The sequence below is a fragment of the Gordionus sp. m RMFG-2023 genome, chromosome 1, assembly GCF_954871325.1.
Source record: "Gordionus sp. m RMFG-2023 chromosome 1, tfGorSpeb1-WG-v2, whole genome shotgun sequence".
Classification (NCBI taxonomy): Eukaryota; Metazoa; Nematomorpha; class Gordioida; order Chordodea; family Parachordodidae; genus Gordionus; species Gordionus sp. m RMFG-2023.
In genome coordinates, this window is record NC_088775.1 from 44,868,745 (window position 1) to 44,885,477 (window position 16,733).

Here is a 16,733-nt window from a genome sequence, read left to right on the forward strand (position 1 = left end):
TATATCAATAGGTGGTATATAAAATAATGATTGCAATTTGTATTTCAATAGTAATATATAAAATTATGGTAATTACTTTTTGCATATCAATATTATATAAAATGGTGTAAATTTGGTATAAAAAGAATTAAAAAATGAAAATTTTAACAGCATGATCATAATATTGATAAAGAGTGATGTGAATTTTTAGGTAACCTAATAATTAATAAATATCTATGTAAGCATCAATGACATATGTCATTGGTATGCATATAATAGTTTTCTCTATTTTGAGAATATAAATAATTATTAGAAAATAGTAGATTTTTATTAAATTTAGATTTTATAAATTTATATTGGGCATTTTGCTTTAAAAAAATTAATTGATTTATTGAATAATCATAATTTCCAGGTTAACAAGATAGCATATTTTAAATTTACTTTGGTTGGTTGGAGTCCCTGAATAAATTATATCAAGTGATGCTAAGATTAAAATTTCCAGGTTTACAAGATAGCATATTTTTAATTTACTTTGGTTGGTTGGAGTTCCTGAATGGATTATATCAAGTGATGCTAAGATTAAAATTTCCAGGTTAACAAGATAGCATATTTTAAATTTACCTTGATTAGTTGGAGTTCCTGAATGGATTATATCAAGTGATGCTAAGATTAAAATTTCCAGGTTAACAAGATAGCATATTTTAAATTTACCTTGATTAGTTGGAGTTCCTGAATGGATTATCAATTGATGCTAAGATTAAAATTTCCAGGTTAACAAGATAGCATATTTTAAAGGATTATCAATTGATGCTAAGAAGAAAATTTCCAGGTTAACAAGATAGCATATTAGTAATATATTCTAAGAAGAAAATTTCCAGGTTAACAAGATAGCATAATAGTAATATATTCTATAATTTACCTGGGTTGGTTATGGTCTCAAATGACGCTGGAGAAACTATTATTGAGCAAGCTTAAACAAAATTTAGCAAAAAGTGCGCGACAAAACATCAAAACACACAAAAAAAGTATATCATGCAGCACGATACGGTAAAAGGTTCGGGTCCGAAATATTCCCACAGCTGTTTGGAGTCAAATTCTTATCTTATCTTATCTAGCACGTTGGTCATAGACCTGCCCAAAATGAGCAAACGTGAATTTTATGAAGGCCCACCCTTCATAAAATTTTGCCGATTTTTTTCTCAAGGATACCAACAAACCTTGTACCCAGTTGTAGTTTACTAAATGAGTGGAACTTACCCTTTCCGATATTGTAATTGTAATTTATAAATTAGTAAAATAAAGACATATATTTCTTATTTGTTTTTTAATCTTGAATAGTTATATTCATGATAAGGAATGAGTTAGAATATTTGAATCCATAGACACCAAAATTCCATTTCATTTGTTAGGTTATATTCTTCCAAAAGATGAACCGGAAAAATCTTCGCCATTTGGGAAGGATAGATGAAAAAATTGGAGTCAAATTAAAGAAAGATGGTGAATACAAACAAGACACATTTAACATTTAAATTTAATAAATTTTAATATTTATATTATAATTTATGCAATATATATTTATGAATATTTAATTATAAAATATTTAAATATATCTAAAGTAATATTTAAATATATATATAAGGTAATATTAAATTATATATAAAGTAATATTTAATAAATAATTAAAATATTTAATATATCTAAAGTAATATTTAAATATATATATAAAGTAATATTTAAATATATATATAAGGTAATATTAAATTATATATAAAGAAATATTTAAATATAAATAATTAAAATATTTATATGATAATTTATGCAATATATTATAAAATATTTAAATATATCTAAAATAATATTTAAATATATATATAAAGTAATATTTAAATATATATATAAGGTAATATTAAATTATATATATATTTAAATATAAATAATTAAAATATTTAATATATCTAAAGTAATATTTAAATATATATATAAAGTAATATTTAAATATATATATAAAGTAATATTTAAATATATATAAGGTAATATTAAATTATATATAAAGAAATATTTAAATATAAATAATTAAAATATTTATATGATAATTTATGCAATATATTATAAAATATTTAAATATATCTAAAGTAATATTTAAATATATAAATAAAGTATTATTAAAAACCTTAAATATATATAAACTAATATAAAATAAAATATAGGAAGAATATATTTAAATTCGCTAAAATAATTGGTTAATTTATAATTAATAAAGTTCTGCCACCATAAAGTTTTTTAGGATAAATGATGTAATGATACGAGTTTTCTAAATATAAAAATGTAACCATAAAGTTTTCTAATATAAAGATTGTTTATTTTATTTTAAATTATTAATTTAATTTTATATAATATATTTTAAAATTTTAAATTTTTTTTTATCAAATTAAAAAAATCAGGTTTATATAACAATTTTCATATTAATATATAAAAATTTATATAAAAAAAATCAATCTACACAATTTATAAAAAAATCAATTTATATCAACATAAAAAAAAACAATTTAAAGGTTAGTATTAATCGGTCATATTAACAATAATAATAAATTAATATCAATGATTATTGTTAATAACAGAATGTAGACTATCTGGCTTATGTTAATTGTTAGGTATAAAATATTAATCTGAAATTTCTGAACCCATCTGATTCTAAGCTAAAATAAATTTTACATTGTTAGTGGAATGTGTATATATTTATGAAGATCTTTAAGTGGATAGTTAAAAATTGAAAAGTTAACATAATCCAGTATATCATATTAAAAAATTTTAATTATTTCTAGTGCTGTAAACGTTACTACAAAAAGAAACGCGTTACAGTTACTTGTTACATCTGAAAAGGGAACCCGTTACGGTTACCTTAAAAAGAAACGCGTGTAGAACGACTTGTCTTTATCTAAAAATCTCTGTAATTCAGATATGTCATAAGAGTCGTCATATGCAATTATCCTTAATATGACTATCTATTAATTTCCTTCTTTCCCATGCTTCCCTTAAAAATGGCTGCAGAGTTTGAAGATTGCCCCCATTTTATTCCATAATAGCTTACACTTAGAAAATGTATTTTTAAAATAATTTTAGAGTGTACATCGTTATTTCAATGTCAACAGTAATAAAAAATAAATAATTTTATAGTACAATTAAAGTTTTTATTTTTTAAATATTTTTAAGAATATTTGGAGTCTTAGGCGGACACATAGTATATAATGAGAAAAGGGAGAGAAAAACGAAATGGTTAAGGTATTATAAGATGCCTCCTCAAATTTAATCAATCAGGCAGATAAAAAAATATATTTTTAAGTAACTTTTCCCCTCCAAGCTCTTGTAGAAAATTCGAGCCATGTTGCGTCTAAAATTTAAAAATGATTGGCACAAGTGTTGTTAATTTGCTTGGTCGTAAAATTTACGAACCAAGTTTGTGCTCAAGCCTGCTCTGAGCACAAACCTGAGGTTCAAATATGGGGTCCAGACCCGGAGTTGTTTATAATTTTTAAATAGCATAGTCCTGCAAGCAAGTCAGCTTCGGGATAAAAATCTTTTAATCGGGTTTAGTTATGATTTAATTAAATTGAATTTGCATAGTTCTACTCTACTTTGGGTAAAGAAAAAATAAATCTCATTTACTAATCTTTCAAATTTTATTATACATTTAAATTTAATTATAAATTAGTAGGCTTTATTATTTTTTTCTACATTAATTCCATTTTCTAACTAAGCATTCAAATATTTGTTCAAATTGCAATGATTTGGGCGGTTTGTTTGATTTAACTATTTTTTCTCTTCCAGACTATGTTAAATTCTCTTATATAATTATTAGTTTATATATAGTTACTTAACTATCAAAACAACACTCAGGTATTACAACAACAAACAACTACTTAATGTATCTGTTTTTTTTTACTTACTTTAATTTTTTTTTCTCTTGAAACACGAAAATCGATAATTTTATTTCTTTATTTTTCTTTTCTAAAATATGAAATCGTACATAAAAAAAAAATAATTGTCTTTTTTTTTCACTCTTATATATTTATTTTTTTACAAAATCATCGCCGTATATTTATTATTTTATTTATCAAAAGTCAATCAACTTTTTTTTAATATTTATTTATTTAACTCCTTATTATTCATATACTTTGCCATTATATTCCTATAGTGCTAGGCGTAATAGCTTGCTCCCTTAACAAACCATCTTCAATACTTTTTTTATTCAGTTAGTAAACCCCTGTAATTTAACTAACTTAATTACAAGTTAAGTTAAATTTTTTTTATAAATTACAAGTGTTTTATTTTAATTATTTTTGCAAAGAAAATAATTTTATATGGATAAGATAACATGTTTCATAAAATCATCACAACTAAGGGAACGCCAGCGTTGCCTGTTTGTATATAGAAAAAAAAATGTTTTTTTTATTCTTTAACTTTAAAAAAAAAATTATTCTGTAAAAATACTCTTCACCCCTACCCATAGTGGCGCCGCTATTTTGTTATGAATAAAAATAACCGTAAGAGGAAAATAATTTCCAGGAAAAGAAAGAAAACATGATAAATTTTCCACAAAAAACCTAAGATATGGGAACTAATTGAAAAGATGATGATGGAAATAGCCGTCGACATGGACAAATCGGCCAATGGAGGAATCAGGCATACACTCCCAAAAAAATCGTAGATAACATACAAAACAAAATATTTTGAAAAGATGATGATGGAAATAACCGTCGACCTGGACAAATCGGCCAATGGAGGAATCAGACATACACTCCCAAAAAAAATCGTAGATACCATACAAAACAAAATATTTTGAATAATTTATGTATTGATTTTTAAGAGAGAAGAGACTTACCTAATTTTCTCTTGGAGAACATATTGTTTCATTTGAATAATATAACTTATTTTTCTATATATCATTTATTAAAATTATAATTATTTCTTATCTGTAAATTTAAAAAAAATTTCACAAGCAAAATAATAATTGTAAGATTTGAAATATATAATATTCACTGCTTATAATCACCTCTGAAATAGATATTTTTATGAATAAAATTCAAGGTAACAACGTTAGTAACTACGTTACTTTTTTTTACATTACTTTACAGCACAAATTAATATATAAATATTTATATTTTAGAAGGCAGATTTTATAATTTTTATTCTGATCATACTTAGGGTTAAACATCTGTCGGTTACCAGATTAATTTATTAATCTATATACTTAAAACCTATGATTGACCAAGACATATAAAAGTCTAATAATAAATTAATCAATTGTTTTAGTTAAAAAAATCAGCAATATATAATCAAAAATGATTATTTGAATAAAATAAGGATTCAAAATTTAAATTTTGTATTTCTTTTATCAATTATCTCCTTCCTTATACTTGTTTAGATGGACATGATACAAAAAAATTTGAATAATAAAATTTTATGTTTACAAATTTTATAAATTATGGATTTTCTCAAATGACAATAAAATTTAAAATATCCTTTGTTAAAATATAATATTTAATTAATAGTAATGACATTTTAAAAAAACTACAAATTTCACAAATTATGTATTTTCTCAAATGACAATAAAATTTAAAATATCCTTTATTAAAATATAATATTCAATTAATAGTAATATGACATTTTAAAAAAACTACAACTTAATTAATATGCAGAAAAAAATTTCATAGATGGAAAAGATGTAATCCATTTCACCAATCTTTTCCTCACAAATATAACACCATTCATTCTCAATATAAATATAGAACTTCCAATATAATTTTACTTTCCCAAAGAATAATAAATTCAATTTTTATATGTTAACGTTTTTTACAATTAATAATAAAAATATCTAAAAAACAATTGAATATATTTGTAATAAAATGAATTTACATTGAAACATATTCACCACCATCCTGATAAATCTAAAGAAGAGCATTATGCAATTATGAATAAACTTAAAGTACAAATTCGAGCAACCCGGTTCAAGGCAAACGTAAAACATAAAATCAAGTTATGCGTATTAGAAAAATGGATCCCCTCGTTCAACTCCATCCTAATGTTCTACCAACATTTATATCTGTGAAAACTATTATGAATCGTGTTATTAAAACATTAAGACCTCCTTTGCCTCTTATAAATTCTGATATCCGATTATACGGCAATTATAAGTTAACACTAGATAATAAAACATTTTTAATTTGTAATCAAAACAATGAATTATTAATATTTTCTACACATATTGAATACGTGTCAATGTAAACATCATATTTAACAATGTACCTCTTGCAGTACAATTCTTTAGCCCACATTTATATAAAAATCCATATTTGTGGTGAATATAAAGATATTTATTAGAATATAAAAAATTCCGTTTTTTTGGGAAAAATAAAATCATATGGTATGGTTGTTCTACATTTAAATATGCGGATTGAGTGTTATTAAATATTACCGGTAAAGTTTCAGAGCTATTAGCTGCAATGGAGATATCGACTACAACTTCTTCATCTATAAAACTTTCGTCTAAAAATGGTAAAAGAGGGAGGCCACTCTCTCCATCTTCTTCTGTATGACTAACCAAAGAAGGGAGAGCCTCTTGACTTTCCTCCAACAAGATCCCAGAAATCCCCACATCACTGTCTCCAACTTCTTGTGGAGGATTGAACATTTGACTTTCTTCCAACAAGTTCCCAGAAATCCCCACATCACTGTCTCCAACATCTTGTGGAGGATTGAACATTTGACTTTCTTCCAACAAGTTCCCAGAAATCCCCACATCACTGTCTCCAACGTCTTGTGGAGGATTGAACATTTGACTTTCCTCCAATAAGTTTCCAGAATTCCCCACATCACTGTCTCCAACTTCTTGTCGAGGATTTATCAAAGGAGGCACTAATGTTGTGACTTAAGGAATAATATATTAAGAAAAATTTGATTAAATATTTATAATAAAATTTAAAAATAATTTTGTAAAATACTTCCTCTTCTTCCACTCAAATATTTGCAAATATCTAGAAAACAATAAATCACATCTTATATATTAAATAATTTACCGTTGCATGCTGCTGTTTCAGTAAATAGGTTATTTACTGTGTAACCTCTCCCGAGACAGGTTGGAGAAATACAGGTAAAATATATTTTATTTTTATAATAACTTGACTTTCTATATGTAGAAGGTATCATTATTTAAAAAATTCTAAAAGATTGTTATAAATATAAAATATCTATTAGAAAATATAAATAATTTACCATAATTATTGTTCTTCTAATGTTCTATTTTTTAGAAAATATAAATATTCCTAATATTATCCATGTGTTCAAATGCTGTTAAAATTATAAAAGATATATGATAAATTTTAGAAAAAAAATTTTGCCATACATCATTAAAATTAATTACCTTAGCCTTGTTCAGAAAAATATTTTCTAATAATATAGAATCTTGCTAATTCTAAGATAGAATCATGCTAATACTAAGATAGAATCTTGCTAATACTAAGATAGAATCTTGCTAATACTAAGATAGAATCTTGCTAATACTAAGATAGAATCTTGCTAATACTAAGATAGAATCTTACTAATACTAAGATACAGGGTTGGGCAGTATCGCGGATATTTGTATCTAAGATACAAGATACTTTTGTATCTTTTTAAAAATTTTGTAAAGTATCTTGTATCCAGTATCTAAGATACATATTATTTAAAAGTATTTGTATCTTAACCAACTTTGTATTCAAAAAGATACAGATACTTTAAAAAAAAATTATATTGGTTAATTTAAATAGTATTAAAATTTAAAATGATATTGTTTTAAGATTTAAATGAAAAATTTAATCAGAATTTAGATATTTTAAGATAATTTTTGATATATGACGTTGGTTGTCATATAGCAATTTGCTAACAATTAGAACTACCATATTTGAATCGTTTTATATGGGTCTATTTTAAAATTATGGAATAAGAAAATAGAATAATATGTTTATCTTCGTCTTCAGATGATTCTTCAACCGAAAATTTTTAAAATTTTGTAAAGTATCTTGTATCCAGTATCTAAGATACATATTATTTAAAAGTATTTGTATCTTAACCAACTTTGTATTCAAAAAGATACAGATACTTTAAAAAAAATTTATATTGGTTAATTTAAATAATATTAAAATTTAAAATGATATTGTTTTAAGATTTAAATGAAAAATTTAATCAAAATTTAGATATTTTAAGATAATTTTTGATATATGACGTTGGTCGTCATATAGCAATTTGCTAACAATTAGAACTACCATATTTGAATCGTTTTATATCTGTCTATTTTAAAATTATGGAATAAGAAAATAGAATAATATGTTTATCTTCGTCTTCAGATGATTCTTCAACCGAAAATTATAACAATAAATTTAAACTAAGCATACTTAATGGCAAATTTTTTGAAGTACTTCAAGATGATCATAATTAAGAAATTCATCGTGACTTTGGTATTGACGAAAAAGTTATAGCAACTGTTACAGATAATGGCTCTAACTTTAAGAAAGCTTTCAAGGAGTTTGGATATTCTATGGAAGCTGTAGAGAATGACTTTGACATCAATGATGATGAATGTATAGAATTTGAAATCATTGAAAGTATTATTTAATACTTCTTTAAAATTTATTATGATATTGTAAATTTAGTAAAAAAATTTATTCAAATAAAATTATTTATTTGATTATTTAAGGGTCTAAAGAAGCCTCAATAACATTGCCTCAACACATTCGTTGTTTGTGCCATACGATAAGTCTAATTGCCACAACAGATGTCGAGAGAGCTATTAAGGATTATCCTAACATTTCTAAAATTCATCATCCTGCAATAGCTAAATGTACTAAGCTATGGAATGCAAATAATAGGCTTAAAACTGCAGAACTTATCAAAGCAGTTTTAGGAAAACAATTAGTTACACCTTGTTGCACTAGATGGAATAGTTTGTCTGATAGTCTTTATAATTTATTAAAATTTAAAGGCGAACTTCCTAAATTATGTCAAAAATTAGAATTTCCTAAATTAAGAGATATTGAAATTCAATTTAGAAGAATATTGCAATATAATGGCCCCATTGGCTATAGCGATTGACAAACAGAGTGAAATCAACTGCTATTATGGAGAATCAGCTCCAATTTTAAATGTCGTTAAAAAAAATTACAAATTTAATTCAAACCAATCTACAATTTTGCAAACCATTAGCTATTGCCATAGAAAATTATTTAAATAAAAGATTTAAAAATATATATGATTTTGATAACAATTTTAAAAGTGCATTTTTGGCAACTATTTCTCATCCCTATTTTAAAAATCGTTGGATTGGTGGTGAAAAAGAAAAAAAATACCTTCAGGATTTGGTTACATGAAATTTTAATTGTTTTTAAAAATAATATTGAAATTAATACTTCAACAAAATCTTCAATTGATGAAGATGATGATTACTTTTGCCTTAAAAGTACCACATCCAATTCTAATAATTCAATAAATGATATTGAAATAGAGGTCATAAATTATATGAAAGATGACAGGCGGAGTATAAATATGTTAAATAGTTATAAATATATAAAAGAAATATTTATTAAATATAACACAATATTACCCTCCTCAGCCCCCGTTGAAAGATTATTTAGCCTTGCTAATATGGTTAATAAACCAAATCGTCAAAGATTGAACGATAAATCATTTGAAAAATTAATAATATTAAAAAATAATGCTGATATATGATGCTGATTTATTATTATTTACTAATTATATAATTATTAAATGGAATATCGCATTATCTTTTAATTTGTTATTATCTACAATTTATTTTAAATATTTTTTTATAAATTTATATTATAGATAAGAAAATAAAGCTTTATACATTTTGATTTTGACTATTTAAAGTTTTTTTAAAAAGTATCTTGTATCTTAGATATTTTTTTTAAAAAATACAAGTATCGTGTATCTTATATCTTATTGAAATTTTTCTAAAGTGTCTAGTATCTTGTATCGTAAATACAAAATTTTATAAAGTATCTGTATCTGTATCCGAATAAAATTTTCTGAAAATTGGCCCAACCCTGCTAAGATAGAATCTTACTAATACTAATATGTAAATATTAATTAAAACCAATTACCTTTGCCTTGAGGTACTGTATTTATATTTGATATTAGCTTTTAAGGTTGTCTTTATTTTATAATTTTCTACAAAAATGGTATGTAAATAGCTTTTGAGGTTTAGTCTTTATTTTATAATTTTCTACAAAAATGGTATATAAATAGCTTTTGTATCAAATTAATTTAATTACTTTAAATATTATATTAATAATATATTATGTTAAATATTACAATTATATATTTATTAAAATTTATATTAAATGATTTTAATATTAATTATATAATTATATTAAATATTTGATTAAGGTATTTACTAAAATTTATAATGATATTAATTTAATATTAAATACTTAAATAGAAAAAACTATCTAATCTGTAAAAGTCAAATTTTTGATATTTTTTTAAATCTCTCGCTCATTTTGACAGCCATTTTAGCTTATTTGTCTTTTTGATATTTTTAAGAGTATATAAAGCGAACCCGAACCAGGACAAATTATCATCGATATACTCAACATGGTGTTAATGGCGTCTCCAGCTGATTTCAATTGATACATGCTTAAAATCAAAGTTGTACAAAAGATCTTCTTTGAAGATTTTTGAGCGAGATCTAGCTCAAAAATTTGAGCAAGATCTTTGAAGATCGTAAAATTTGAAGATCTTTTATTTTTTAAAAATTTTGTGTAACGATCTTCAAAGATCTTCATGATATTTATTTTTTTACCCCTTATCCAGATTTTTTTCAATTTTACTAATATAATAGTTCTTTTATGTTTTATACCTCTCCTCCTGCCTTGATGAAAGAAAAAAATAAATTTTTTTTAAAAAAAAAATATTGACACAGCATGTTTCTAAAATTTTTGATGGCTTTATTATTAGATTGCAAAATATTAAAAAAAGAGTGCCTACAAGAATATTTTTTTTGATTGATATAAGAGTTTTTAATATTATCATTGAAAAGTGAAATAATTTTTATTTATATGAATTGTAAAAAAAATATTTAAAAATTTATTGAAAAGCTTCCTTTTCTTCCGAAATTTTTTAAAAAAAATAAAATTCTAACTGTTTCCAATGAGAGTGTAGGTAGTGTTGCATATTATATAATAGTAAAGATGTGCTAAACCCATATTTTAAAAAAATTGGGTTTGGGTTTTGTCTGTTCTAAAAAAAATTTTTTAAAATTCCGGCCAGGTCGGGTAGTGCCTTAGAAATTTTTTAAAATAAATATAAATATATGAATAATTATAAAAAATTAATTTTTGCTGGCTGTGCTGGTAAAATTTTTTTAATCGGGTTCGAGCCGGAAAACATTTTTTAAAAATTTTGGGTTGGGCTTGAAAAATTAGGCCCTATGCAGATCACTCTAATACATTATTATAATATATTTTCCTCTCGCTAATTAATAAGTAATTACTATGTTTAAGATAACACATTTGCATTTTATATATCCAGTAATAAATTTTTATTTCATTTTTTTTAAAATTTTTAAATCAAAATATAAATCTTTTTTTTGTGAGTTTTAAAAATAATTTCCGGTATTGAAAAAAAGGAATCAAAAAAACAGACCGGTCTATGGGTCTTGGAAACTTTCTTAGAAAGTGTGTCAGCATACCCTGGCTTAATAAATTAGTATCGCTATGCCAATTCCCCTTACTACTAGTTCAGAATGAGGAGCTAACTTTCTTTTAATTTTATCGCTATTTTTTAATATATATTTTTTAAATAATTTTAGAAATGTATCTATTGGACATATATGATAACATTAGTTCCTAAATTTGATTGAGATAATTAGAATACTTTTGGATATTCGTATTATTTAGGGGGGGGGGGATATGCCTATTCTAAAGTCAAAATATAGTATAATTTATAATATCAATTTATACTTTTTATCTTTTATTAATTAATAAAGTTTAATAATTATTATTAAGGATAATTTATCTTAATGAGGGTCTGAACCCCGGGTCTGTGCTCAGAGCTGGTTTGGTCGATTTTTTAGACCCAAACCCCGGGTCTGGTTTTATACAACCAACCAATTAACAACACTTTTATATTAAGTAAAAGTCATGCTTTTACTATTTACAACGATATAAAATAGCAAGTTGCGATTTTAAAAATAAAAGTAAAACAAAATTAACACTTTCCCAAGATGTCTAGGAAATGTCATTAAAACCACCAATAAAATCAGAATGATATGATATATTTGTCATATTATATATCCTTAAAATAAGCTAAATTTGAATAAAAAAATTTAGCCCAAGCCCAGCCCAAGTTAGTTGGGTATAGAATTTATCAACCCATAATTATATCAGAAACATGGATAGGGTATAGACCTAAATATATATTTTCTAGCGGGCCTAGGCCGGGTTTGGGTTCTTTGGAAATTTTATGCAATATGACTTGGGCTGGGCTTGGGCTTAATTTTTTTATTCAAATTTAGCTTATTTTAAGGATATAAAATATGATAAATATATCATATCATTCTGATTTTATTGGTGGTTTTTATGACATTTCCTAGACATCTTGGGAAAGTGTTAATTTTGTTTTACTTTTATTTTTAAAATTGCAACTAGCTATTTTATATCGTTGTAAATAGTAAAAGCATGACTTTTACTTAATATTAAAGTGTTGTTAATTGGTTGGTTGTATAAAATCAGACCCGGGGTTCAGACCCGGGGTTCAGACCCGGGGTTCAGACCCTCATTAAGATAAATTATCCTTAATAATAATTATTAAACTTTATTAATTAATAAAAGATAAAAAGTATAAATTGATATTATAAATTATACTATATTTTGACTTTAGAATAGGCACATCCCCCCCCCTTAAATAATACGAATATCCAAAAGTATTCTAATTATCTCAATCAAATTTAGGAACTAATGTTATCAAATATATATGTCCAATAGATACATTTCTAAAATTATTTAAAAAATCAATATTAAAAAATAGCTATGAAATTAAAAGAAAGTTAACACCTCATTCTGAACTAGTAGTAAGGGGAATTGGCATAGCGATGCTAATTTATTAAGCCAGGGTATGCTGACACACTTTCTAAGAAAGTTTCCAAGACCTATAGACCGGTCTGTTTTTTTGATTCCTTTTTTTCAATACCGGAAATTATTTTTAAAACTCACAAAAAAAAAAGATTTATATTTTGATTTAAAAATTTAAAAAAAAATAAAATAAAAATTTATTACTGGATATATAAAATGCAAATGTGTTATCTTAAACATAGTAATTACTTATTAATTAGCGAGAGGAAAATATATTATAATAATGTATTATAGTGATCTGCATAGGGCCTAATTTTTCAAGCCCAACCCAAAATTTTTAAAAAATGTTTTCCGGCTCGAACCCGATTAAAAAAATTTTACCAGCACAGCCAGCAAAAATTAATTTTTTATAATTATTCATATATTTATATTTATTTTAAAAAATTTCCAAGACACTACCCGACCTAGCGGAATTTTTAAAATTTTTTTTTAGAACCGACAAAGCCCAAACCCAATTTTTTTAAAATATGGGTTTAGCACATCTTTACTATCATATAATATGCAACACTACCTACACTCTCATTGGAAACAGTTATATTTTTATTTTTTTAAAAAAATTTCTGAAGAAAAGGAAGCTTTTCAATAAATTTTTAAATATTTTTTTTACAATTCAAATAAATAAAAATTATTTCCAATGATAATATTAAAAACTCTTATATCAATCAAAAAAAATATTCTTGTAGGCACTCTTTTTTTAATATTTTGCAATCTAATAATAAAGCCATCAAAAATTTTAAAAACATGCTGTGTCAATATTTTTTTCTTTCATCAAGGCAGGAGGAGAGGTATAAAGCATAAAAGAAATATTATATTAATAAAATTGAAAAACATCTGGATAAAGGGGTAAAAAAATAAATATCATGAAGATCTTTGAAGATCGTTACACAAAATTTTTAAAAAATAAAAGATCTTCAAATTTTACGATAAATAAAAGATCTTCAAATTTTACGATCTTCAAAGATATAGATCTTTGAAGATCTTTTTATTTTGAGCAAATATACAACTCTGCTTAAAATGCATTTTAATGAATGAATTGTCAGTCTAGGTATTATTATATGTCATTGCTTGAAGATGACAAAAGAGGGCCTGCCATAGCATTTTTAGCAAGATTATTATAAGGTTGTGACTTGAAACCCACTTTGTTTGATATTATATTATTACCTTAAATACAATATTTACTATATATAAAAATATAATTTTGTTACTTGAAGATGACAAAAGAGGGCAGGCGCGTAAGCAGGAATTTGGTCTGGGGGGGGGGAGGGAGATAATAAAATTTTTTAAGAAATATTTTTGTTAATTAAAAATAAGCATAAATTTATTAGGACTAATATCTTTTATAATACACAATTTTAAATTAATGTGAATTACAAAAAAATTATATATATAAACCAGCATTGATATAAAATAAATGTGAATTATAAAATATAAAGTGAATATAACCACGATATGAATCACCTAAATGACCCAAAATTGAAATTTGAATTTTTTGAGCCTTTAAAATATATAAAGTATAAAAAATTTAAGTGTTGGAAATATAAATTAATACACAAAAAGTTTCTTAGAAATAATTGTATTTTGTATGTTTTGAGCTAATTTTTCAATTATCTATCCTTGCTTGGCTTTAAATGCCTATGAATATTCAAAAGATCCAAATAATTCAATCTACTTTCAGAAGTTGTATTTCATAATGTTTTTCAGAGACTTACAGGCCCTGCCCCCGAGCCGGACCGTATTTTAATTGTTTTTAAACATACCCAGGCCGGGCCCGAAATTTTTTTTAAGAAAACACCCGGGGTGGGCCTGAAAATCTTATTAAAAAAATATACTGGCCGAACTGTATATTTTATAACCAAATATTTGAAATCGCCTTTATAAGCTATAAAAATCAAAAATAAATATAATTTAATTTATAAAAATCTGGGCCGTGCCCTGCAAATTGTACCTTTGAAGGGCTCTGTTATTCTTCTTAAAAAAGAGAGTGTTCTCTAATTAGTTTACTAATGGGAAGAGTTGCATATATATATATACCCATATCATTATTTTAACATCTTCATGACAAAAATCTAACAAATATATTTTTTTTTCTATCACCATCTGAAAAAGGTTGGAAAGGCTTTTGTGGAAGTAATATCTGTGAATTTGTAAGTGTTGCATGATGAATTAAAAACTATTCATTTATTTGGGTTATAATTGTATCTAAGAGAGGGGACATTTGTTTTATAATACTCTTCTACTGATTCTATATTAAGGTTTTGACGATGAGCTTGCTGTAATACGAGGAGGACAAATATTAAACACGTATAGCTCTGCTATTGACTCAACAATAACACATAAAATATGAAATTCTTCATCAACATTAGCTCTAATTTCCTTGAGTTCTAATAAAATGCTCTCCGCTATTCTCACCTTATGTCATGTTTTTGAAAGGTATACATAAAATAGTTGTATAATTAAATAAATCATTCTAATGAGAAAAAAAATTGCAATAAGTATTGAATCCAATAATTTTCTTGCTTCTGAGGAAATATTTCTTTCAAGTCATTGTTATATTTCAGTAATAGCATTAATAATCGGCTCTTCTAACTCCATTAAAGCTGTTACTGCTTAATGGCGGAGACTCGATCTCGTTGGACAAGCTTGCAATTTCTTTCTCCCTGTTGGACAAGGAGTTAGAGATAATTATTATTTGACAATAAATTTTGATAAATAATACGCCACTAAAATTTGAAAATAATAGGTAAATTACATCAAGGAAAACTTGAAATCGAAATTAATTGATAAAATAACTAGTAGATGAATGTGATAAATAAATGAAATTAAATATATTTATGAAATAGGAATAAATATTAACAAATATAAATTTATATTAACAATATATTTTTGAAAAATATAATCCGGCATCTGCATTTTTTGGCTTTGAGGAGGGGGGGATTTGTCCCCCCCCCCCCAGCTGCGTACGCTTTTGAAAGAGGGTCTGCCATAGCATTTTTGGCAAGAGTATTATAAGGTTGTGACTTGAAGCCCACTTTGTTTGATATTATATTACTACCTTAAATTAATACAATATTTACTATATATAAAAATGTAATTTTGTTACTTGAAGATGACAAAAGAGGGTCTGACATATTTTTAGCAAGATTATTATAAGGTTGTAACTTGAAGCCCATTTTGTTTGGAAATATTTTTCTGTCTAGATTTATTAAATTATTTTATATAAAATGTAATTTTGTTACTTGCTGAAAATTTTCTCTCTTTCCTCGAAAGAACGGAATAACTTAAATTTAGAATAGCATAAAATATCTGCATGTCATATTATATTAGATTTTAAAAAATTGTTTATTTACCTTTATTTCTTATTCTGTACTTTCCATATGAGTAAATTTATAGTAGAGAAGTAGAATCAAAAATAACTTTAAAAATAAAATCCATTTTTTTTATAAAATGGATGATTTTAAATATCGCGGGCACATGGTGTTAAACATATTTCTTATCTTATCTTATCTAGCACGTTGGTCATAGACCTGCCCAAAATGAGCGAACGTGAATTTTATGAAGGTTATGCCGATTTTT

The 16,733-nt window shown here is 24.7% G+C and overlaps 1 protein-coding gene and 1 long non-coding RNA gene across 2 annotated transcripts; both read right to left on the reverse strand.

The window, feature by feature from the left end:
- Nucleotides 1-337: 337 nt before the first annotated feature.
- On the reverse strand, nucleotides 338-830 carry LOC135922851 (uncharacterized). The gene is made up of 3 exons (XR_010571052.1): nucleotides 691-830; nucleotides 511-552; nucleotides 338-462 (listed from the first exon to the last, which is right to left on the reverse strand). It is a non-coding gene; the product is annotated as an uncharacterized LOC135922851 (long non-coding RNA).
- Nucleotides 831-6,393: 5,563 nt separating this feature from the next.
- Nucleotides 6,394-7,182, reverse strand: LOC135926087 (uncharacterized). Its single transcript, XM_065461770.1, has 4 exons — nucleotides 7,053-7,182; nucleotides 6,978-7,010; nucleotides 6,452-6,903; nucleotides 6,394-6,411 (listed from the first exon to the last, which is right to left on the reverse strand). The coding sequence occupies exons 1-4, from the start codon at nucleotides 7,180-7,182 to the stop codon at nucleotides 6,394-6,396; spliced, it is 633 nt and encodes a 210-aa protein (XP_065317842.1).
- Nucleotides 7,183-16,733: the final 9,551 nt, after the last annotated feature.